This window comes from Aquarana catesbeiana, linkage group LG02, assembly GCF_042186555.1.
Source record: "Aquarana catesbeiana isolate 2022-GZ linkage group LG02, ASM4218655v1, whole genome shotgun sequence".
Classification (NCBI taxonomy): Eukaryota; Metazoa; Chordata; class Amphibia; order Anura; family Ranidae; genus Aquarana; species Aquarana catesbeiana.
Genome location: NC_133325.1, coordinates 235,406,632 through 235,432,181, shown reverse-complemented (window position 1 = coordinate 235,432,181; position 25,550 = coordinate 235,406,632). Strand labels below are relative to the sequence as shown.

General features: G+C 38.1%; 1 protein-coding gene across 4 annotated transcripts in view; it reads left to right on the top strand.

The window, feature by feature from the left end:
- DACH1 (dachshund family transcription factor 1) overlaps nucleotides 1-25,550 on the top strand; it is a 475,056-nt gene that overhangs the window by 352,067 nt on the left and 97,439 nt on the right. For all 4 annotated transcript variants that reach the window (XM_073614251.1, XM_073614250.1, XM_073614249.1 and 1 more), the window contains 2 exons: nucleotides 6,240-6,375; nucleotides 8,211-8,345. In XM_073614251.1, the coding sequence (XP_073470352.1) occupies nucleotides 6,240-6,375; nucleotides 8,211-8,345 (271 nt within the window). The remainder of the gene's footprint in view (nucleotides 1-6,239; nucleotides 6,376-8,210; nucleotides 8,346-25,550) is intronic.

Genomic DNA, 25,550 nt, shown 5'->3' with positions numbered 1-25,550 from the left:
TATTCTTCAGGCTTATGAATGGGTTGCACCTTGTGGTGAATCCTATGTATTTGCTCTCATGAAGTCTTCTCTTGATTGTAGACTTTGACATTGATATGCCCAACTCCTGGAGAGTGTCCTTCATTTGTCTGGATGTTGTGAATGGGTTTTTCTTTACCATAGAGAGAATCCTGTGATCATCCACCACTGTTGTCTTCTGTGGACGTCCAGGCTTTTTTTATGTTGCTGAACTCACCAGTGCTGTCTTCTTTCCTCAGAATGTACCAAACTGTTGATTTGGCCACTCCTAATGTTGCTGCCATCTCTCTGATGTGAAAATATATGTGTCACTGGCGCAAAACCTATCCTATCCAAAAATAGTGTAAGTGGTATTTATAGCTGCTGCATCCAAAAAATATTTTTCAGAGAAAAATTAAATTAAAAGTGCTATGTGAGTGGATGCGCTGCTCCCATCTGTGCTCTCTATATTACCTGTGTATGTGCTATCTTAATAGCCTAATTTGGTTCACCATCCACCTAACAGGTTATATCTCATTTATACAATAATCATATGTTTGTATAATTCATCACATGTGAACAACAACTTAATCCAAATACTTTAAATCATATAAAAAGTCCAGTGACATATGTCACATAATGATAGACTCTGAATATGAATAGAAGAAGAGTCTATCATTATGTGACATATGTCACTGGACTTTTTATATGATTTAAAGTATTTGGATTAAGTTGTTGTTCACATGTGATGAATTATACAAACATATGATTATTGTATAAATGAGATATAACCTGTTAGGTGGATGGTGAACCAAATTAGGCTATTAAGATAGCACATACACAGGTAATATAGAGAGCACAGATGGGAGCAGCGCATCCACTCACATCTCTCTGATGAATTTGTTTCATTTTTGAAGCCTTACAGAGGCCTGTTTCACTTGCATGGACAGCGCCTTTGAACGGATGATGTAGGTTCACAGCAATAGATTCCAAATGCAAATACCACACTTAGAATCAACTCCAGACCTTTTACCTGCTCAATTAATGAAGGAATAACGAAGAAGTAGCCCAAACCTGGCCATGAAACAGCTTTTGATTCAATCGTCCAATTACTTTTTGTCCCTTGAAAAGGGGGGTGGCTATTCTGAAGAGCTGTAATTCCTAAATCCTTCCTCCTATTTGGATGTACATACCCTCAAATTAATCCAGAGAGTGTGCACTTTCAGCCCATATTCATTATATAACTATAGCTTGAATATGTTTTGGTATACTATGCTGCTAAACAAGAAATATTTTTAACAAATGACTCAATTGTGTGACTATGTGTACTGGGCATGCCTCACTACACAGCCATCAATAATAAAGTCAGACTTTTCTACTAAAGCCTGTAGACCTCAACACCCTGTGTAAGGATTACCACTTCCACCAGTTCTAACTTAGAATACTGTGACATTGTTTAAATTAGTCTACAATAATCTGCTGTTGATGCGAAAAAATGTGTGGTTGTTGAGTATAGACAAATGGCTGCCTCTTTACCTCTGCTGTCTGTGGGCACAGGTGGCCCTGGCAAAAGTTTTATTAGTGACATCCATATCTTCTGCCCAACAAACTATGTTTTAGCAAACAGCTTTTCTGCTTGTTTATGTAAATTAGGGGAGTTGACTCAAATAGTTTTTTTTAGCTACAGAGTTAAAGAGTTCAAGTAGATGGAATGTTAGCTGCTAGTGGCCCACATTTTGTGTAATGTTTACGGTGTGTCTGTAGCTAATTTTGGATTTTCGAGTATGGATCGATACAATTCCTATCGATTTTTTTATTTAATGTGCCCATTGATGGGATTCTTGTCCCAGAATCACAACAGGAATGGAGGGGAAATTCCCCATTAGACTTTTGTGACCTCAACAGGTGACCACATTGAAAGATTTCCCCTCACCTCTTATTCTGTTGGCACCCATAAAGCTGTGAGTTTCCTATCACTCTCTGCCCTAGTAACAGTGCTCACAGGACAAATAAAGAGGGTGGATCTCCCCAGCAAGGACATGGAAAGCTATATAAGCCTGACAGAAGTTCTTACCCTACTCACATCATAGAGGCAGAGTTAGGGTGTCCAAAAGTGTAAACATAATTTCTTGTGGTGCTGTAATTCTTGGTATAGTAATTTGGAGCAGCAATGGTAGTGCATTAGAGTGTATGTCAACAGAATCTTAATGTAAAGGAATAAAGAGTCTACTGACACCAGTGCCCACAAAATAAAGATGCTGGGAGTCAAATGGCCTAACATGTCACCTTTTTCCATCTGTCAGGCACTTTTTTTATACTTTTAGGCCCCCTCCCTTTTCTTAGTAATGGCTTTATTTAAAACACAACTAAACCGGAGTGCACCCTTGAGCACAAGTACACAATTTAATACTTATACTGTATAGTAAACTGCATTTTACCCTGATTTTTTCTAGACTGCACAAGACCCATGAAACCTGAGGGCATGTTGTTATAAAAATAGTGACTAATATATTATACTGGATAATATACTTGTGGACTATGGCATTCCCCCGTCTACCAGCTGGTCTATCCTAGTGCCCATAAGAAAAAATCCAGTATATATACCATAGTTTGTAGGCGCTAAAACTGTAACACAATGGGGTGGTGATGCGGCAAGGGGAATATAAATTATCGCTCTTTGCAGATGACATTCTGCTTATCACTACTAACCCACTGATATCTCTCCCTTCACTACATAAATTATTATCTTCCTTTAGTGCCATTTCTGGTTATAAGGTTAACACCTCCAAAACCAAAGCACTTCCCATACACATTCCGCTATCCCTATTATCCCAGCTTAGAGAATCATACCCCTATAAATGGTGTAATAGTTCCCTCAAATACTTAGGTGTTCTTCTTACACCCTCTTATTCCTCCCTCTATTCTGCTAATTTCCCCCCACTGATTCTAGACTTTAACAAATCCCTGTCGACATGGACAAAATATCCCCTGTCCTTATTAGGTAGAATCAATGTCCTAAAAATGTCTATTTTACCCAGATTACTCTACCACTTTGAAACATTGCCAGTTGCCGTACCTTACTCTCAACTAAAAGCACTTCAGAGGAGTTTTCTAAAGTTCATATAAGTCGGCAAGGCCCACCGCATAGTGAGCTCAGTGGTTTTTTCCCTAAAATCCAGGGGGGGACTGGGAGCCCCGGACATTATTAAGTATTATTACGCTACACCTATGAGGGCTATTGTTTCATGGTCCTCATTACATGCTCCAAACCAGTGGTCTCCCATTGAAAAGGGAGTATTATACCCATTTCCCCCATGCTCTTTATTTTGGGGTACCCTCCCCTTCCTGGACCCTTTATTTAAACGTCAATGCACTGCTCCAATGACTTTTACTTTATCCATATGACGTAAATGTCTAAAAAACTTTACTCTTGCCTCGCCTTGCCCTCCCCTTATGAATGTGCTGTTTAACCCAATCATACCAGACAGTATGTCCCTAGGCAGGGTTTTTCCATGGCTTAACCCCCCTCTTTTTCAGCTCTGGAATTTGGTCCATCCAATCACACGGCGACTACATACTTTTGGTACCTTATGTGAGAAATTTGATACACCTTCCCATCTTTTCCATTTCTATCTACAGGTTAGACATTTTTATCCAAGTCTCCAACCTTCACTCTTGATAAGCCGATCACCTTCGAATATTTATGCGTTCAGGGCCCTCATCAACTACATTTAATATCTTCTATTCATCGTATCCTCCATGAGTCGACCCCTCTTACTGAGACCACACATCATTATATGAGGAGATTGTCCCATTTATTGTCTCGACCTGTCACGGTTCAAATGTGGGATAGGATTTGGTACTCTATCTTTAAGTCCTTTAAATGTGTAACCCAAAGGGAAATGTCCATTAAGATCCTTATGTTTTGGTACAAGACCCCTGACATCATTCACAAATACAATTCCTCAGTTTTGCCGCGCTGTTGGCGCTGCGGAACTGACATAGGTTCTTTGTTCCATATTTTTTGGCACTGCTCCCTGATCCAACCCTTTTGGCATGATGTGATACTACTAATACAGAGGGTGGTGGATGTGTCCCTCCCGCTAGACCCCTTGAATTGTTTGTTGGGTCTCCCTTTCCAGGCTTATCCAAAAGGGACTATCGACTGATCTCTTACATTTTATTAGCAGCCAAAAGGCTTATCCCATTGTGTTGGCTGTCTGATGCGCCTCCCCGTGGTCCAGATTCCTGCATCTGGTGGCGGAAATTCGGAGGATGGAGTTTTTGACAGCCTCAGTACATGATTCTATCTCCCAGTTTGATAAAGTTTGGGAACCTTGGGATAGATCGGAATATGGGACCCATATGCCAACTGCCACACCTTGATTTCTAGTGACATCACATCACTTATGTCTCTATCCCCCCCCCCCTCCCTCCCCTACGTAAACTACTTGGTGCCCTTTTTTTAGGGAAAAAAATGTTTCTTCTCTACCACATACCATATACTCTCCACAGTACTCCTTGTTTTTATATTCTTTTGATTGCTCTCTGGTTTTATGTTCTATTGTTTACCTATGAGCTGTATCTCTTATAGATTCTTGATTAGATATACAGATTACCCCTGTGCTCTGTATTGTTTAGACATTGTTCATTTGTAACATTATTAATATATTGTACATTATGTAACAATTTCATTTATGTTCTTTTATAATCCAATAAAAATACAATTATAAAAAAAAACTGTAACACAAACCAATCAATAAACACTTATTGGAATTTTTTCTTTTTACCAAAAACATGTAGCAGCATACATTTTGGTCTAAATTTATAAAGACATTTATTTTATTTTTTTTTTATTGGATATGTTTTATAACAGAAAGTTTGTTTTTTTCAAAATTGTTGGTCCTTTTTGATTTTATATAATAAATAAAAAACCCAGTGGTAATCAAATACCACCAAAAGAAAGCTCTATTTGTGTGAAAGAAAATATGTAAATTTTGTTTGGGTACAGCATTGCATAACCATACAATTATCAGTTAATTACACACAGTGCTTAATTGCAAAAAATGGCCTGGTCATGAAGGGGGTAAAACCAGAGCTGAGGTGGTTAAAGGCTGTTTACCTCTTATAACTTAGGCCCCTTTCACATGATCGGACCGTTCAGGTGCCTGACTGCCTGTCAGTTTTGACGGCGGACATGAATGGGCACTCCATGTTAGCCTATGGAGCAGTGGATGTCAGCGGAGACATGTCAGCTGACATCCGACCCTGTCCGATCCGCTAAAAGCAGACGGATGGCCCTACGTCTGGATCTGTCGCTGGCGGATCGGATCAGGTGAGATCTAATGAAAACAGAAATGGTGTCCGTTTTCATCCGATCCCTCCATAGGCAGCAGCGGCGTTCAACAAACCCCTCCCCGCTCAGTGAGCCATCCGCCGGCTCAGCGGAGATCAACGGAGAGATCTCCCGCTGAGCCGGCAGACCGAGGCGGACTCCGCATTAGCGGAGTCCGCCTCGTGTGAATGAGGCCTTAGGGATCTTCTTTGAGCTTGCTGTTTTTGCCAGAAACTAGAAAAGGAGAAATTTGCACTTGCACATACTTCCAGTGACCCCCAGGTCCCAAGACATCTACCTATAAAGTAAGGGGTGTTGTGAGATTGTGTAGTTTGGCACAGTATAACAATATTATCTATTATTTCCACAATTACATTACTTATCTTTAGCTTGCTTGAACACAGGTACTTTTTGTGTGGAATATATGTTCACTTAGTTGTATCCAAAGCACAACTGCAGCAGTGAAACAGTTCACTGGATTGTAAAAGTGTGTCTGCATTGTTTGACCTTGTCTCTGAGATCTTAAAGAAGCTTATGTGCACTGTTGCTTGAACTTAGAAAATAAAACACAATGTAAGCAGAATACAGCATAACTTTGTATGATGCTTGACTGGGCCAGTGCATAAGGCAATGCACCTGCTTTCCTACTGTACATAGTCCCACTACTACACAGACCTCATGAAGTAAAACATTTGCCTACAAATGATACAATAATGTAGCTTGTATTAAACAAGAAATAATACAAATACTGACATTTTTTTCACCTGTTCAGCAATCTAAGAATATATATGCTGGTAACTTGTGTAGTGTATTTGTTGTTTTATTTTGCTCATCTGCTATTGAAATATTGTTTTCTGTTTTGCTGTAGACAACTGAATTTGTTTTCTTTTGTTACTGTTTCCACCAGGAACGAGTTCCAGATAGTCCTTCCCCTGCACCCTCCCTTGAAGATGGGCGGAGACCTGGAAGTCACCCTTCATCCCACAGAAGTAGCAGTGTTTCTAGCTCCCCTGCAAGGACTGAAAGTTCCTCAGACAGAATACGTATGTTCTCTATTTCATCATTCAAAACAACATTCAAAACAGCATTTTACCTTTAAGCCCTCATGCACACAGGCTGTTAAAAAAACGTTATGAAAACGCCAGTATCTTTGCAGTGATTTTTTTAAACTTTTTTCAGCTTTTTTCAGCGTTTTTGCAATAGCGTTTTTTAGCGTTTTTGAGCGTTTTTCCGCGTTAGCGTTTTTGAGCGTTTTTTTTTTTTTTTTTTCAAATTGTTTTTTTTTTTTTTTTTCAATGGATCAAAAACGCTAAAAAACGTTGGTGAATGACGTTTTTGAGCGTTTTTGAGCGTTAGAGCGTTTTTACAGCTGAAAAACGTCTTTCAGAACCCACTGGTCCTGTGTTTTTTTTACAGCTTAAAAACGCCTATGCCACTTGCAGCTCAAAAACGCCTAGGTGGGCATGAAGCCATAGACTAACATAGACAGGCCTTTTTAAGCTGCAAAAAAAGCTCAAAAAAGCAGCTGTAAAAACGTCCGTGTGCATGAGGACTTAGTATCCTAATAGTTTACTCACATACAACCTAAAACTGCATGTCAGTAAAACACACAGTGGAGTTGATTTACCAAAGGAATAGAGGTTGTTCACTTAGCAAAGTGCATGTGAGTATATAACGTGAACCTGTGTGTATTATGAATATCCAATTATGTGTGAGAAAATTAAAGTTAAAATTAAGATTAAAAAATATTAGTGCACGATCAAGTAAGCTATTATACTGTAGGTCCACAGATTCAGTGCTTTCTCTTTTGCCCCTCCTAATTTTTGTAAATATATCAGGTATTATTATTTTGCAGTATGCACTATTTGACAGATGGCTAAAATTAAAGCTGAATGCAGTGTATATATGGCCTATTTTACCATCTAAGAGATACAGCAGATAAAGTAACTGGTTTCCCTTTATCTACACTATATTATCAAAAGTATTGGGGAGCCTGCCTTTACACGCACATGGACTTTAATGGCATCCCAGTCTAGTCCGTAGGGTTCAATATTGAGTTGGCCCACCCTTTGCAGCTATAACAGCTTCAACTCTTCTGGAAAAGCTGTCCACAAGGTTTAGGAGTGTGTCTATAAGATGTTTGACCATTCTTCCAAAAGTGCATTTTTAAAGTCAGGCACTGATGTGGACAAGAAGGCCTGGCTCGCAGTCTCCACTCTAATTCATCACAAAGGTGTTCTATCGGGTTGAGGTCAGGACTCTGTGCAGGCAAGTTGAGTTCCTCTACCCCAAACTCGCTCATCCATGTCTTTATAGACCTTGCTTTGTGTACTGGTCCAAATCATTTGGTGGAGGAGGGGTTATGGTGTGGGGGGGTTTCAGGGGTTGGGCTTGGCCCCTTAATTCCAGTGAAGGGAACTCTTAAGATGTCAGCATACCAAGACATTTTGGACAATTTTATGCTCCCAACTTTGTGGGAATAGTTTGGGGTTGGCCCCTTCCTGTTCCAACATGACTGTGCAGCGAGTGCACAAACCAGTATTGTATACTATTTTGGTGCTTTATGTCTGAAAAGTTTTACCAAAAAATCAATTCCTCTTTCCCTCTTAGCAACAAAGCACTTTATATGTTGCTAGGGCAGATTAAAACATATAAGGGAGATATTGATTGTGTGCTAGAAGGGAAACATTATCTATTCTTCAGTCAGACACTTTATACATGATGCCAAACTGAGCATGACATGTCACATTTTCTGTTTTACTCTTTTATCAAAAAAGTTATGTGAAAAACTCTGTTTAGTATAGAAAAAATATTTATTGTTAACCATGATAATATGTAGAATCACAAACTATCAAGAATGTTTCATTCTTTTCATAAGCTGTCCATCAAAATGGCTTGTCAATGAACCAGATGTTGATGGGATTGTCACCAAATATTATACCGGGTCCAAAAGAAGGTGATCTTGCCGGTCATGAAGCTGGGCATGAGGCAAAAAGGATACATATGGAAAAAGGTTAGTTTGTTTAAAGTTTACCCGTGCTTAAAAAATATGGCCAGCAGAAGTTAAAAATATTTTCAAAATATGAACCTAGCTTCCTACTTCCAGGTAGGAAAAAAGGGAATTTGGTCTGGACTGTTTTAACCTATATATTATTACTTGCAAAAGTATAAGTTGATTTTGTTTTAAAAGGTTAACTTTACATTTTTGATTGCTATAGGAATTAAACTTGATGTAAAAAGACTGGTCTTAGGTTAGGATTATATTAAAAAAAGAAGTACCTTGTATACCCAGAGCCAAAGAAGAATCACTCCATATTAGATAAAAAATTTAAAAAAAAAACAATATTTCCTCATAGAATAAATAGAGGGTAAGAAATAATTTAGCATTTTTTTTTACTTAAATAAGCCACTCAGTTGTCTCCTTTCAGAAAATTAAGGGGTTGATTTACTAAAACTGAAGAGTGCAAAATCTGGTGCAGCTCTGCATAGCTGCAAAGGGTGGGCCAACTCAATCAGCTTCCAGGTTTTTTTTTGTCAAAGTTTATTTGAACAAGCAACAGTTAGAAGCTGATTGGCTACCATGCACAGCTGCACCAGATTTTGCACGCTCTAGATTTTTGTAAATCAACCCCAAAGATGGAAAAATGGTAATTGGAGGCGTGGCATGCTTTTGGATGATTTTTTTTTATAAAACCCCTGAACAAAATCAGGTAGTTTTAAATGAGAAATGAAAAAGGATGCTGTTTCAAATTCTGTTGTAGGGTAAGGTCAAATAAAATGTCAAATGAAAGCTTATTTTACTGCATCTGAAAGCTATTGAACAGTATCAACAGTGTGTTAACATTGGATGCTGATTTGACAGGAGAAAATAGGTTGTTTTTGAAGGGAATTTTCCCTTAGATGAGTTAATGTAGTGAAGCTCTGCTAGCTTCCATTATCCAGTCATGTGCAAGCAAAAACACAGTTTTTTTTTTCCACAAACATTTCATTTAATGTATGCAAGTAGTACACAAAGAAGCGGATTCCATGAATCCTTCAAATTTACAGACAAAAAATAACTTTATGGGCAAGGCCCAGTGGGAACAAGAAACAGTAAAGAGAACAAAAGCGTGAGCAATCACAAACAAACTGTGTCAAGATCCTTCTCAAGTCCTCTCGATCCTGAGCATAAGCATGTTAGTTAATAGAGTTCAAACCAAAAGCCAGCTAGGAAAGCTCCTGTTTAACCTTCTCGGGTTATGAAAAGATAAAAGAAAAAAAAAAAGGAAAGGGGGGGAGGTGGAAGGGGGGGGGGGAGGGGGTAAGATTAGCTAGAGCATAGGGGATGGTCCTTCAGGGAATGAGCGGAAGGAAGAGAGGGGGGTGAGATTATCACCAGCTGCCCTCTCCATCGCCTATATTGGGGGACCATTCATATGAGTCACCATTAGCGTGGTACTAAGTTAGCCTTTAGTAAGTTCCAGGTAAGACTGAGAAGCCTTAAAGGACGTCCATGCACCCCGCAGTTTTTTAATATATTCCTTGCATGTGATTGGGTATTCTTTGCACAATCCTTGCACATATCCTTGTACAAGGCTACCGTGCCCCCCTATACCCTCATCATTAGGATAGGGCATTCTGAACTATAGTTGTCCTTTCAAATCTCTTGAATAGTTTTTTTTTTTTTTGTTTACTCAATCAGTATATTTCTTTAAAATCCAATAATAATCATTATCTTTACTCATTGGTTTGCCAGGCAGATGAGTAACAGAAAACTGCAGAGTATCTTTCATATGTCACTCTGCACAGTTTCATTAAGTCTTCCCAAGCCAGGCTATTTATAAGATAACTCTTCTATTCTTAATATTGTCATTATACTGAGTGTCATCTGTTACAGTGGTAGAATATTAAAGGAGCGACAATTGTTTTAACTATTGTGAAAATGACAGATGAAGCTGAAAACTACAACTACCTTTCATGGGATTTTAAACACTATTTTCCTCCATATGCCATCCCAATTATTATTTAGATATTACATTCCTAATGTACTGCTAAGGTTGATTAGAATTCAAGCCTCTCAAAAGCATGCACCAAAGGTCTTGAGCTGTGGAAAACATTTTTATAAAATAATCCATTAATGCAGAGGAGTGCAACTAAATTAGTTAGCAATTTGCTGAGCATGAATTAATGAACAGAGCTTCTCCCAGCTCCCAGAGTTGTAATTTTCATAATAACCTCAGACCTTTATTTGGCAGGTTGTTTAGTTTTTTCGTTTGAAGGTTTTCATTAGTCTAATGAGGACTGTGCAAGGGCGAGCAGTCAGCACAATTTACATGGGGAAGCTATCATAATAAATGAAGCAATTTGAATAACATGCAAGGGGTTTATGCAACAAGATAAGAAGAGATTGCAAAGCGAGATTTAGAGGTAACCAATACATTAGACCAACTAATAACTGAAGTAATCCCAATAAAAGACTTAAATGAAAGGAATAAAATTAATGATATATACAAGAAACTGTAATGATATTATACATGATGCATTAGATTAATAAAATGAGGGTGTTCGCCTGTTTTTAGTGCCTTTGGTCCAATGCTTTGTTTATTCCAGACATTCTAATTAGTATTGTTCACTGATCACTTTGCTTGGTAAAGTCAAGTAATGAAAAGGGTTTGAGTTGTCCGTTCTTATTTAATATGTATGGACTTAACACATATATATTATGTATAGTATATTTTTCAATAATTCTTAAGATGCCATCTTTTTCAAGGTAATTGCTTGCAGAATTTGCAGTATTCAAATAGGTTGCCATTTTGTCAAACGATTATTGTTATATGCAGAAAAATTCTAAATAGCTGTATAAAAATGATTAAATTACTATTAAAAGGGTGGTATAATGAGCAGAATTGTAAACACCCAGACTTAATTTTGACATGTCAGTACAAATTAGATATTTTTTTTTTTTTGTTCAAAATCCAGTCCACCTCCTATTTACCTGATTACATACTTCAATTTGTAAGGAAAATTGCCCCAGACCTTAGAGGATGAGGTGAAACTTTGCTGACTTATGACATACAATAATCTGCAGGCAAAAATGATGTGTTTTTATTTTCCTTGCTCGTGATTGGGTTTCCTTTGCAAAGTGAAACTTCACCAGATCTATATCTGTCATACATTACAGACTTTCCTACTTAAAGCTTTTATTGAGTTTAAAACACTTTTTTTTGGGGGGGGGGGGGTGACATTAGGAAAATGCTTTCTCTTTGTTCGACACAGGTCACATTTTTTTCAGCTTTAGTCTCCATTCACAACTGATTGCGCGTTATGCAAGGATTTGAAATCATTGACCGCGATCAGGTGTAAATTGAGCCTAAAAGCAGGTCTAAAAAGGTGTCCTAGTGTTGGGTAAAGTATATATTTGCTAAGGTGTCTTCTCTAAGTTACTTTTCATTTTGTTAGGTTGGACCAGTTTTTCGGGTGTATTAGGGGAATAAATTAAACACACATGAATGCTGAAGTAAAAGTGCTTTTATGTTAACACTGTTCATTAAAAGTGACAGTTGGTATGTGTGAAATAGATACATTGGCTTTGTTGTGCTTGCTGTACAAAACAAATTTAAATGCAGGCCTATTGATGATTCTAAGGCCACAACAGCAACAATGATGTCAAAGAAAGTTTAATTCCAAATCAAATCTTTCTGAGTACACAACAAATTCACAGTTTTCCACCAATACCCAATAGGGTGAGACAAGAGAAACAGTTATGTTGGCAGTGCTTTCACTAACTATTAATAGATGTTTACAAAAAAAAACTAAAATATATTTTTAAAATATGCTTAAAGTGTTACAACAGTAAAATCAGTCTTTGTATGCAGTAAAGCATGCTTGTTATACTCACGGTGAAATCTAAGGGGTTAATCCTTCACATTGTGTAAAAAGGCTGTTTGATCCTGTCTTCTCTGATCCTCCCATTCTTCCACAGTCCTCAATCCATCTCACATGCTCAATTTGGTGTGTATTGCTAGAGAGTTTTTTTTCTTGGGAGGGTGCATGTGATCGGCACAGGGCCAATCAGCACTGTTCAGGCAGAGGGTCACGGGTCCCGCAGCCTCATAGGATTGTCAGAATAGAATGAAAACTCCTCCTACAAGCTTTAATCAGACACTAAGACCCCTTTCACACCGAGCCGCCTATAGCGTCGGCGGTAAAACGCAGCTATTTTTAGTGGCGTTTTACCGTTGGATTTGCGGCGCATTTCGGCCGCTAGCGGGGCGCGTTTACCCCCGCTAGCGGCCGAGAAAGGGTTAAAACCGCCCGCAATATGCCGCAATATCGGCGTTTTGCCGGCGATATCCCAGCGCTGCCCCATTGATTTCAATGGGGAGCAGCGGTGGAGGAACGGTAAACACACCGCTCCTTCACCGCTCCAAAGAAGATGCTGGCAGGACTTTTCCTGACGTCGTGCCAGCGCACCGCTTCGGTTTTCACACTGAAAACAATGGAGCAGCTGTTTGAGGGTGGATCGCAGGAGCTATAGCACCTGCAAAACGCCCTCGGTGTGAAAGGGGTCTAATAGAAGTCATAAGACTGCAATATACTGCTGATGAGAAAAGATATTTATCCGTTTATATTTACTAAAATAATATAACTTCCATGTTCTGTGTACTGTGAGAGGCCCGATATAGTGAATGCAGGGTCCTGAGTTTAGTAACACTTTAACCACTTGCCAGACAGCAGCCACAGATATACTGCAGCAGGGCGGCTCTAGTGCGCAAATCGCCGTGCTGTTATGGTGCTTCGTGTAATAGCTATAGCAGGCGCGCACGTCCCCGGAGCGGATCACTCCACAGATAGCAAGAACGGGGATCTGCCAGTGTAAGCAGATCCCTGTTCTGTCAGGGGAGTAGAGAGAGATTGTTTGTTCCTAATTATTAGGAACAACGATCTCTCTGTACTCCCAGTCAGTCCACTCCCCCCACAGTTAGAAAACCTCCCTAGGACACACTTAACCCCTTGATTGCCCCCTAGTGTTAACCCCTTCCCTGCCAGTGTCATTTATACAGTAATCAGTGGTTATTTTTTGCTCTGATCACTGTAATAATGTCACTGGCCCCAAAAAAGTGTCAAAATTGTCCGATCTGTCCACCGCAATGTCGCAGTCCCGCTAAAAATCGCTGATCACTGCCATTAATAGTAAAACAAAAAAAACATAAATCTATCCCCTGATTTGTAGACGCTATAACTTTTGTGCAAACCAACAATATACACTTATTGGGATTTTTTTATCAAAAATATTTAGCAGAATGCATATTGGCCTAAATTGATGAGTAACTTAGTTTTTTTATGGGTTTTCTTTTGGATATGTGTTATAGTAAAAAGTAAAAAATATTGTTTTTTTTTTTCAAAATTGTTGGTCATTATTTGTTTATAGCACAAAAAATAAAAACCGCAGAGGTGATCATATACCACCAAAAGAAAGCTCTATTTGTGGGAAAAAAGGGACATCAATTTTATTTGGGTTACAGCATCACACACTCGCGCAATTGCCGGTCAAAATAACGCAGTGCCGTATCGCAAAGAATGGCCTGGTCATTAAGGGGTAAATCCTTCCAGGGCTGAAGTGGTTAACATATGTTAATTATTCACTAATAAGTAATGGGTTGGAAAATGTAACAAAATGCTTATGTTTAGTAATGGGTACACAAAAAATTTGTAAGTATGTGTGGATCAAGCAGGGTAGCTTGTTCTAATACTCAGATGCTTGCTACCCAAAAATGTTCTACACAAATCAAACAAGAACAGTAATGTAGGACAATGCAGAATTTTTTTCTAATATGTCAACTAATGTTATTCTTTCATTGATACTCGACATAGTATGAATAAAAGTGGTATTTGTCACGACTTTGTTTATGTAGAATGATGGTAGCTTTGTGTGGATTAAGCATGCTGTCTTTGTTTTGAAACACTGAGGGTTGCTGGCCAAAAATACAACATAGAGTGCTTGGTTGGCACTGGCAATAAAAAAAAAAAAACAATTTTCGGCTATTTTCTGTCACACATAATCGCTGGAGCACACAGAGACCCAGCAGAATTTTTCCAATTTTGTCTCCACATTGAATGTTTACTCTCCTGTTCATATGTTTAGGAAACTTTGACATTCTTCTTGGCTATCGCCTGCTGGCTTCTGTATGTGGCACTAGCCATTTAATCACATGCTATGCAAGTACAGATTACTGCCAAACATGAACATTTTGTGACAGCTGCGATCTCACTGCCTAACCTCTGTCATCTAGCTATGTTTAGAGCACCTTGACAATTGCAATTGATGTGCTTTGTATAACTCCCACTGATTAACCACTTAAGGACCAAGCCTCTTTCTGAGATTTGGTGTTTACAAATTAGGTTTTTTCTAGAAAATTACTTAGAACCTGCAAACGTTATAGACTTTTTTTCTAACACCCTAGAGAATAAAAGGGCGGCAATAATTTCTGTCACACCATATTTGCGCAGCGGTCTTACAAGACTTTTTTGAATTAAAAAATAAGACAACAGTAAAGTTAGTCCAATTTTTTTTATATTCTGAAAAAAAATGTTACGCCAAGTAAACTGATACCCAACATGTCACGCTTCAAAATTGTGCCCGTGGAATGGTGACAAACTTTTACCCTTAAAAATCTCCATAGGCGACATTTAATTCTGCAGGTTGCATGTTTTAAGTTACAGAAGAGGTCTAGGGCTAGAATTATTGTTTTACGGATTGCGACAATATCTCACATGTGTGGTTTGAACACCGTTTTCATATGCGGCGCTACTCACGTATGCATTCGCTTCTTATTTATTTTACCCTTTATTTTTTATTTTTACACTGTTCTTTTAAAAAAAAAAAAAATTGTGTAAACATCCCTTGTAATAGAAAAAAAGCATGACATGACCTCTTAAATATGAGATCTGGGGTCAGAAAGACCTCAGATCTCATATTTACACTAAAATTCAATAAAAAAAAAATAATTAAATGTGATTTAAAAAAAAAACGGTCCGTAAAAGCAGTCCGTAAGTGGTTAATGGTTGCAAATTATGGGGATAGGCAAAAATATCCATACACTGCAAAGGTGGACCTTTTGGCACAACCCGCCAAACATTTATAAATTAATCCAGGTTTAATTCCAGTTTGTGGAAATCAGTTTGTTCATCAATAAAGGGTCTATTTATCAATGTTTTAAGCGAAAATTCACCCAAGATTTACACATTTTTCAAATTAGATTCAGTTGGAAAGATTTGTGAATCTTGAGAAAAAGATGTGTACATTTTGCATGAAACCATGTATAATTAGACCATTAAATGTCATGTCTAGCAAATTTAATGTTATTTCTGTGTGACTAGAAAACATGAATAAAATAAGTATTTCTTTCTAATAATTATTGCAAAACAAACTATAAAGTATTACTGATCATACTCTAATTATCTTGGCTTTGCTATATTATTTTTCACTTATTCCTGAAAATAGTCTGTGATAACATCTCTCATTTCATTTGTCTTCAGCAATTTGATAACTTGCCAGTTGCCTATGTAATGCATTCCTTACGAGTATGCTTTAACGCAGAGACTTTATCTTATATATTCCTTTCACTGAATATGTACAAAATAGGTGCATGTTTTTGCCAACACTGATATTGTTACCTTATGTCCATTTCAATATTAAAAAAAAAGTTTATTCGATTAAAAAAACTAATAAAGTCATGCTACTAGTTGGGCCAACAATGTTACTTCTCATTCTTTAGACATTCTGTCACTAGGTAAATTTATAAATACAAACATAACACTTCCAGTGGATATTTTTTAATTAAAATGTTCTCTTGAGGTTTAAAGTAAATAGAATATGAAAGTCCCTTTGTCACCAACAGGTAGCCTGTGCTCCCATGTAAGTGATCTCATCATCTGTGATCTATTAAGAGTTCCTGAGAGATAAACGTAGGCCGTCATTCCTTAATTTCTTACTCTGCAAATGCTAGTTTTCCATTGGAATACTGACATTACTGACATTCTTACTCCAGTACTTTCAGTCACTAACCCAGAACATCTATGCAAATAAGGAATTTACTAATATGCATACTTGTTCAAGCAAAATGTATTGAGGAAAGGCTACTAGAATTTTCAGAAGGATGCCAACAGTAGCAGTGATATCAGTGATTTGTAAAAAAAAAGAGAATTTTGCATTAGGACGGTGTTTTCACACTGTGGATGCTTCAAAGGGCTCCATTTTTTTTTTTTGAGGGGGGGCAATGAGCACTGTAATGCCCTGTACACACAATAGGATTTTCCGACAATAAAATCCATGTTTTTTTTCTGACGGATGTTGGCTCGAACTTGTCTTGCATACACACGGTCACACAAATCTTGTCAGAAATTCCGAACGGCAAGAACGCGGTGACGTACAACACGTACGATGAGCCGAGCAAAATGAAGTTCAGTAGCCAGTGCTGCTCTTCTGCTTGATTCAGAGCATGCGTGGAACTTTGTGCATCGGAATTGTGTACACACGATCGGAATTTACGAGAACGGATTTTGTTGTCGGAAAATTTGAGATCCAGATCTCAAATTTTGTGTGTTGGAAATTCCGATGGAAAATGTACGATGGAGCCCACACACGGTTGGAATTTCCGACAAAAAGCTCCTATAGAACATTTTCCGTCGGAAAATCCTATCGTGTATACGGGGCATAAGTCTTAGGAACACCTGCCTAATTACTTACTACTATTGTTGCTTGTGACCCCATTGGGAAGATTTAACTTCTGGTCTCTGTGATGCATATTCAGAAAGTTGGGCAAGGTTATCACTTGGATAGGAAAGTATGAACAGCAATAAAAATATTGTCAGAAGATCTAGTCCTCACTCTCCTAAAAATGTGTTTTCTGTCTGCGTTCCTGTTTCAGAATACCCATTGGTAATTTAAAGTCAGTACACAAATCTGATATACATAGCAGTATGAACACGAGAATCAAAAGAGTACAGAGAATACCACTGAACAACAGGTCACTACTGCCTTAGATACTGAACTATACAATGGAACAGAAACGCCTAGCAGCTAAACAAATACAATATGTAACAATGTAAAGAGAATACACATGTAAAATGTAGCATACTAGAACGTATTAGTAAGGAGATGTTTAACCAGTGGACAGTTGGAAACAGGGAGGTGGGGGTATAAGGGTGTTAACCCCCAAAGCATTGTTGTGATGCAAAGCATTAAAATGCTTTGTATCACGTAAGCCCATTCATTTTTAATAGGCTATGAACATACCCCAATGCAGGAAAAATCTTGGGCCAATTAATAACTTTGCAGGATGCACAATGCACACGACCCTAACTTAATACACCATGATACAATGCCATGCAATGTGGCGGGCTGCAACACAAGTCTATTGCCTTAGTGTAGGGGTCTTTAAGTTGCAGCCCACAGGCTGGATGTGGCCCTTTGCTTGCCTTTATCTGGCCCTTTGGTCACTATTTTTCCCATTGATACGAGGCACTATTCTTCCCACTGTCAGCAAGATTGAGGCACCATTCCTTCCACTGACACTAGTAGTGGAGTACCTCCCTATGACACCAGCAGTGGGGCACTATTTTTTCCACTGACACGAATGATTGGACACTATTTCTCTCATCAATACCAATGATGGGGCTTTATCCTCCTCCTACTACCCACATGCGCTTTGTAATTTTCTTACTTCTACTGACCACCAAGCCTGAGGAATTGTTTACCCTCACTGATGCTGGAGAACTTTCTACTTCCACTTGCTACAGTCCGGCCCCCCTAAATTCTGCAGGACAGTAAACTGCCACTTTGCTTAAAAAGTTTGGAGATCCCTGCCTTAATGCATTGGGGTACCACTTAAAATGAATAGCACTGCAACTCTCCGCACTGCAGATCTGGAATTACCACAATGCAAAGTTGTGAAGCAAGCCTCAAGTTTTTTAGTTTAGCTTTCCTATCATGTGACCCCTGTGATTGCCTGCCACAGTCGTCACATGATCAGGAGCCTGTCCTACCCACTTCCAATGGAATAAAGCCACTGTGCCAACACCTATATGCATACCACTGGTAGCATCAGGTTTAAGCGTATATAAAGAAAAAACTCAGTTTCGCTATACATATACTTTAAGCTACTAATTTACAGTTTTGCCATTTCTTTGAATTTTATCTTTTCACAAATTTTGGTGTTTTTGTAATAAACATTATTGCAACCGTCAGAATATGTAAAAAAAGTGACGCCAAATTTTAATTCTACAGGCCCTGTCTTTTATAAAATATGTAGTTTGCAGTAAATTTTATTAACTTTTAAAGCTGTAAGTGTAAAATAGTGTATGACAACAAAAAAAGTGAAATGTGGCAAAAATGTAGTCTAGGGTTAATCAAGGATAAAAATGAGGCTAAAAAGGAATACATTTTATTTTTTAAATATTTTTTTAACTTGTAAGATTTCTTTAGTGAATGTCATGTGTAGATCGAAGGTCACACCTTTGATACTTTGAGTGAAGTAGTAAATACAATGTAGAAATACTTTGTTTTACTATAGTACTGAAAGACACTTGCAGACCACCTGCATGCCTCACAGTTCACAAGTTCACAGCCAATCCTGCTATGTAATACTTTGCAATACCAGGCTGTCATTCTGACAGTTGGTAATTGCTGGCAATAGTGACAGAGGGAGCTGTGGCAGCTGCAGAGCAGCAGGACATAAGTGATACATCCTAGAAACTTTTTAGGATGATTTCCTGTGTTTAAAACAATGAAGTGGTATGGAAGAAAAACTGCTGGCCATGGTGACCTGGCTTATTTGCTATCATGGGACCTGCTAGAGAGTTTCCAATAAGTGTTGCTTCCACGTCAGGTCTGCAAACACATTTGTAAATTTGTTCTCTTATTACATTTATAGATTTTATTGCAATAGGTTGGTATACTCAACTTATCTGCTTTCATAGCAGAGTGCGAATTCCTCTCGATCTGCTTGATAGAGCTTATATTCATGCTGCTACCTTTTTTGGTTGATCAGATTTTTTGTTTTTTTTGTAGGTTCAGACTTAGGAGCTTTTTTTTATTTGACCTATTTTTATTTCAGAATAAACAATCTGCAATGCGTGTGTTCTGTGAAAAAATACATGGTAACATGTTATGCAGATGAAAGCCAAGCAGGTCCCAGAGATATGAAACTTACACTTCATGACATAAAAATTAGAATTTCTGTCTCCTAGGTCATGGCTGTACACTGAAACCACCTTCAATGTAGAACATTGCATGCCAAAACTGTATACAAATGACAGATTTCCTAATTAAAAAGTTCCATTATTACTTTAACAATAATTGAAACGCAGTAAACCACCATATGACTCATAAATAAGTAGCTCTAATGGGTTTATTTTATTTTTGCAGTTGAATTTGAATGTATTTTTTTATTGCAGCTGTATCCTCTATTTCCTTGCTTTACGCAGGATAATTATGTTATATTATGTTTGCTCTTATTACCTTGCTATGTGGAGACCAGACCTCATTCTTTGGAAATAACTATTCTTTTTTTTAAATTACTGTTTGTCTATTTTTTAATAAAAAATTAACATCCCTTACAGTTCATTTTAAACATCATTATAGACAAAGCACAAAAGAAGAGAGTGTAACTCGGCTTTAAAATATGGTACAGTTAAAAATATTACAATGGTCAAACACAATGGTCAAACTCACATTGTATGAAGATAGATACAGCCTAAGGATTCCACTGTGGCCACTTATGACCTGAGGAAGGGGGCTATGCCTCCGAAACGCATTGTCATGGCAACTGTGCAACGTCCTCACTCTCTTTGCCCATGTATCCTGCTCGTGTGGGTTTGTGTGTCCTCGAAGAAAAAAAAAATTTTTTTCCTCAGTTTAGGCTGATATATATTCTTCTACATATTTTTGATAAAAACATTTCAATAAGCATATATTGATTGGTTTTTGCAAAAGTTATAGCGTCTACAAAATAGGGGATAGATTTATGGCATTTTTACTATAATTTTTTTTTTTTACCACTAATGGCAGTGATCTGCAATTTTCATCCGGACTGTGACATTGCGGCGGACATATCGGACACTTTTGACACTATTTAGGGACCTTTGATATTTATACAGAGATCAGAGCTAAAAATAGCGACTGATTACTGTATAAATGTCACTGTTAGGGAAGGGGTTAACACTAGGGGGCGATCAAGGGATTAACTGTGTGTTCCTTGGGTGGGTTCTAACTGTAGGAGGGATGGGCTCACCAGAACATGACAGAGATCACTGTTCCCGATGACAGGAACAGAAGATCTCTGTCATGTCACTAGGCAGAACAGGTAAATGCCTTGTTTACATAGTTCTACCTCTCCTTGCCACGATTGTGGGCCACTGGCGGACATTGAGTGGAGGGATGTAACTTTTGCCCAGCTGTGCCAATATGCCAACGTAAATCAGAGTGCGGCGATCGGCAAGCGGTTAAAGCCAAGTTACAATGGCTTGGGCAGGAAGGGGGTGAAAATGCACTGTATTGAGGTGGTTAAGCACTATGGACATGGTTCTCCATAGTCGAAAAGTTAATTTGCATTAACAAATTTACAAAATGCTGCTGTTCTACCAATTCAGGCCAATTATTGTCTAAAAAAATCTGGGCAGCAAACGCATGGATTATGTGCAGTAAATGTAGCATTCACCTTTTCATAAATAGAGCGAATGTTATAGTAAGTATGTTTCCCTGTTGAAGAACAGGTGGTTGTGACTGACTGGCAAACATAAGACAAATATCCTTTATGGATAGAGTGAACGTTACCCGCTGCCAATGTTTTAGCAAATCTGTTATATACATGTACCCATGCTTTTATTATTTATTTATTTTATTTACAAATCTGTTTGCTTTTCACACTTTCCTTTTCACCGTCTTTTACACTACACTTTGTCATCACAATTTCCCATGTCATAAGCTTAAAATATGTAAGAAAACCATGAGAATTCTTGTGGCAAAATCCAGAGAAGTGCTTTGATAGGAAAATCAATTGTTTTACAGATCTTTATAGTCTTAAAAATGCAGTCAAATATAGCTATTCGTACTGCTGTGTTTAGTATCATTTGTATTTTCATTGACATTTGTGCTCCTGCTGCTATATGCTACAACAATATTCCCCACCTAATATCTTTCTGAAGAAATATGTGACAAAAGGCATTTGTAATTATATTTACTTGTGAAAGATTATGGTTTACAGTTGAACCATGAGAGGCATCCTGTCATTTTCAGAACCCACTAAATGTGACAGAATCTATTTTTCTGCCAACTTGTGAAGACCAGGCAGAAAGCAAATTTGCTGTGGTCAGCTAAGTGTAACCACTGAGCAGGAAAGTGAATTTAATAATGCATTATTGTTCTTCACTGAAGGTGAACTGTAACAGTGTCTTTGTTACAGCAGATTTTCCTTTGCCTTGCTCTCTACATACTGTTAGGATTATCTGATTAAAAGTGTCTAAGGCTTGACAACATGCTATTTAGCCTTGGTAAGTAATAGTAATATAAGTGTAGGCAACATATGGACTTATTGTACTCTATGCAAGGATTAGACAGCTTTGTCTTAACTCCTGTTGATAGTAATGTCAGTTAACAGGATACATTTTGTTGGTATGTCAAGAGGGGAGGGCTAGCAAAATGCAGGCTGGGGATAAAATCAACACCATCCAGCATCTCAATGAACAATCTGAAAAATATTCAAAGAATTAAAAACATATATGGCAAATGTGCATTTGGTATTCACAGATGGGTATGGCTTGCTAACAGTTTAAAATATCATAAATTCAGAAAATTGACATTCGACTCGAACATCGGGCTCATCCCTAATCCCTGGAGACAATTCCCCCTTCTTGTTGGCATAGAGACACAGGGCAGGGTAAACTTTACATCCAATAACACGAGGCACAGGTACATTCAAACTTTTCAACAAATGTTATAAACAAAAACTGTGCAGGCAGCCAACTTTGTCAGTGGGAAGGATACTTGAGGAAACTTTCCCCTTTCTTAGTTTACCTCTGGTCATGCATGGAACATGCATAATACACACAGTAAAGAGGGTGGGGTAGTGTTAGTGGCCAGCATTAACCCCATGGCCCGGCTGGAAGAAGTGTGGCTTCTCGGTCACCCTGTGCCCCTAATAGACACAGGGTAGCTTACACATAGGAAGAGCCTAGGGGGCTGAACAAGGAGTTTCCTGACCTCTCTAAGGTAAGCTGGGTTCCACGGGCCCCCCACCAAAAATGACTCCCGTCACAATATGTGCATGCATGCTTTGGCAGGTGCGCATACCTTATATGACACACTACTGCTGGTAGAAGCATGGTGTAATAAACACGCAGATAAATACGTCTTTAAAGCTATAAAGCACAAAACAGCATTATGTTGATGCTCAAAACACACTGCAAATAAGAGCCAAAATCTGTGCACTGAACAGGAGTGTACACATCACTAAGTCAGCAAAGGTTGGAAAGCTAATGTTAACCTACAAAATAGGAGTGCCAGTTATCTTCATAGAAAAGTCCCTATCTTTGTGCATTTACTTTTTAAAAATCAGGTCCTGAAGGGGCAGGAATGATTATATACCCAATTATAACATGTTTTATATTTATTCTAATATAATTATTATAATATATAATATTAATTCTAATGCCACGTACACACGGTCGGATTTTCCAACAACAAATGTTGGATGTGAGCTTGTTGGTGGAAAGTCCGACTGTGTGTATGCTCCATCGAACATTCAGGCTTTCCGCCAACAAATGTTGGCTAGCAGGTTCTCAAATTTTCCGCCAACAAATTTTTGTTGTCGGACTTTCTGATCATGTGTACACAAGTCCGTCGCACAAAAGTCCACGCATGCTCGTAATCAAGTCAAGCCGGAAGCGCTCGGTCTTGTAAAACTAGTGTTCATAATGGAGATATCATCTACATCTTGTACATCACTACGTTCGTAATTGTTGGCCAACATTTGTGTGACCGTGTGTATGCAAGACAAGTTGGAGCCAACACCCTTCGAACAAAAATCCACGGTTTTGTTGTCGGAAAGTCAGATTGTGTGTATGGGGTATTAGTGAGTATGTAAAGATTCTTATTTATGGAGGTCATGGTATAGCTAGAAGTAGTTAGTCACATTTAACTGGACTTGTTCACTTCTCACACTCCAGCTCTGCTATACAGTGACTGCAAGATGCCAGGTTAAATTCAGGTACTTACACTGTATTTCAAATTATTTTTAAAATATGCATGCATTATTATAGAGCTGTATTAATTTGTGTCTGTTATGTCTGCTTGGGGTTTAGCTTTATATAAATTGTAATCCAAGTAAGCCCACATTCCAATATAGCTAGTAGTAGTTAGTCAGATTTAACTGGACTTGTTCCTTCCTGTCTGGGGGTTTCATCCTTGTTTAGGGATGGTTGTTCCAGTTTGCGCTAGAGTGTGCTATCCGTGCCCTAATCCTGGCACACAGAGATACAGTGCATATACAACAGAGTATAAAATAATTTAACCCCAATATGTGCTATATCCCCCTAGATAAACAAATTTAATGTGCACAAATAAACGGTGCAGTGAGCATGTGAAATGGTAATATCAACAAAAATGCTCTAAAATGAATCAGTGCAAACCAGGTGCTAAAAGTGCAATAAACAAATAAATAAATAATAATAAAATAAATAACGTTACTTCATAAATGATTCATATATGCAAACAAAAGCTGAAAAATGACATGTGCCAGCCAAAAAGTGCAGAGTGTCACACAATACATATACTTATGGCTACTAAGCGTTTTTTGCCGTGCATGAGAGTGCTGGCAAAATTATTCGGTGAGTGAGATTCCTTTGGGAGTGGATTCACGTATCACGGTGGTGAGGTGAAGGACACGTGGAATTCAGCATTTTCAAGATCACTGCACCTTAGAAGATTTGTGCGATTTTTATGCGATTTTTATGCACTTTTCTGTCACAAATTTAATCACGTTATTTTGTCACAAGATTGTAAAGGACTGATTTTTCATGCTTTAACCAATTAATTTGTTTGTAATATAATTATATAATCAATTACAATTTTTGCTGCACTTTAATTTATGAAACACAATAACTGGGGATTTTTAGCCATTTATTTATTATTTTGCTGTCACAGCTTTTTTCACGTGCACTTTGGATGCACTTTCGCATGGTTTGATTAGTATTGGTAAACACCGTTAAGTTTCATGCATTAATTTGCACACTTAAGATAATTTCAACCTTTATTTTTGATGAAATTCCAGCACATGCGATTTCTAGCACTAGGGATATGAGCGCCTCTTATTTGCTCTGATATATCTAGGAGAAGGTGCGTTGGATTTTAGGATATATTGGATCAGATAATATTTTAGTTTGGTAGCTTCTTAAAGGGGCAGCTCTCTTTTTCACTTTTCATTTAGTGAGTTATATATGGTTACACATATTTTGTTATACACCAAATGAGCCATTCACTGGATCTTATTTCTGTTTGTTGCAAATTCTATTCATTGGCGCAGTGGGGGTTGTTTTGAATTGAGGGCGGCTCACCATTCTGACTACCCATTTTTTTATTTAATACATATACTTAATCATCCATCATAAAATAGACATATATTAAACACAAAAGTCCTTAATGAAAGTGATGACAACTGTGCTTCAGTGATGATGTTTTCAAACATGCTGCGATTCCATGTGCCACATATCATGCGATGGTGAAACAAAAGGTGACCCCCCCCCAAGTTAAAGCGCTCACCTTAGGGAATGTGACTAAGTCGCTAGACAGAGTCAGGAAACACTTTTGAGCCACCCAGGGCTCAGTATGGATCACAGGAAAATAGGCTCCAGCATAGGCTCAAATCATAGGCAAAAAGAGAAAGGAACCATATGGTGTGAGAACGTTTAAAAAGTGTTTATTAACAAGGTCAGATAAAAAACTCTCCCCCAGAAGGGGGTACTCACATTTTGAGGGTGCGTCAGTGCACCACTCAGAAGAGGCATATAACCTGGATAAAACAATAGGTAATGGATTTAGCAGTGAGGTTATGGAGACCGTCTACGGTGAGTTTATTGCACTTTTAGCACCTGGTTTGCACTGATTCATTTTGGAGCATTTTTGTTGATATTACCATTTCACATGCTCACTGCACCGTTTATTTGTGCACATTAAGTTTGTTTA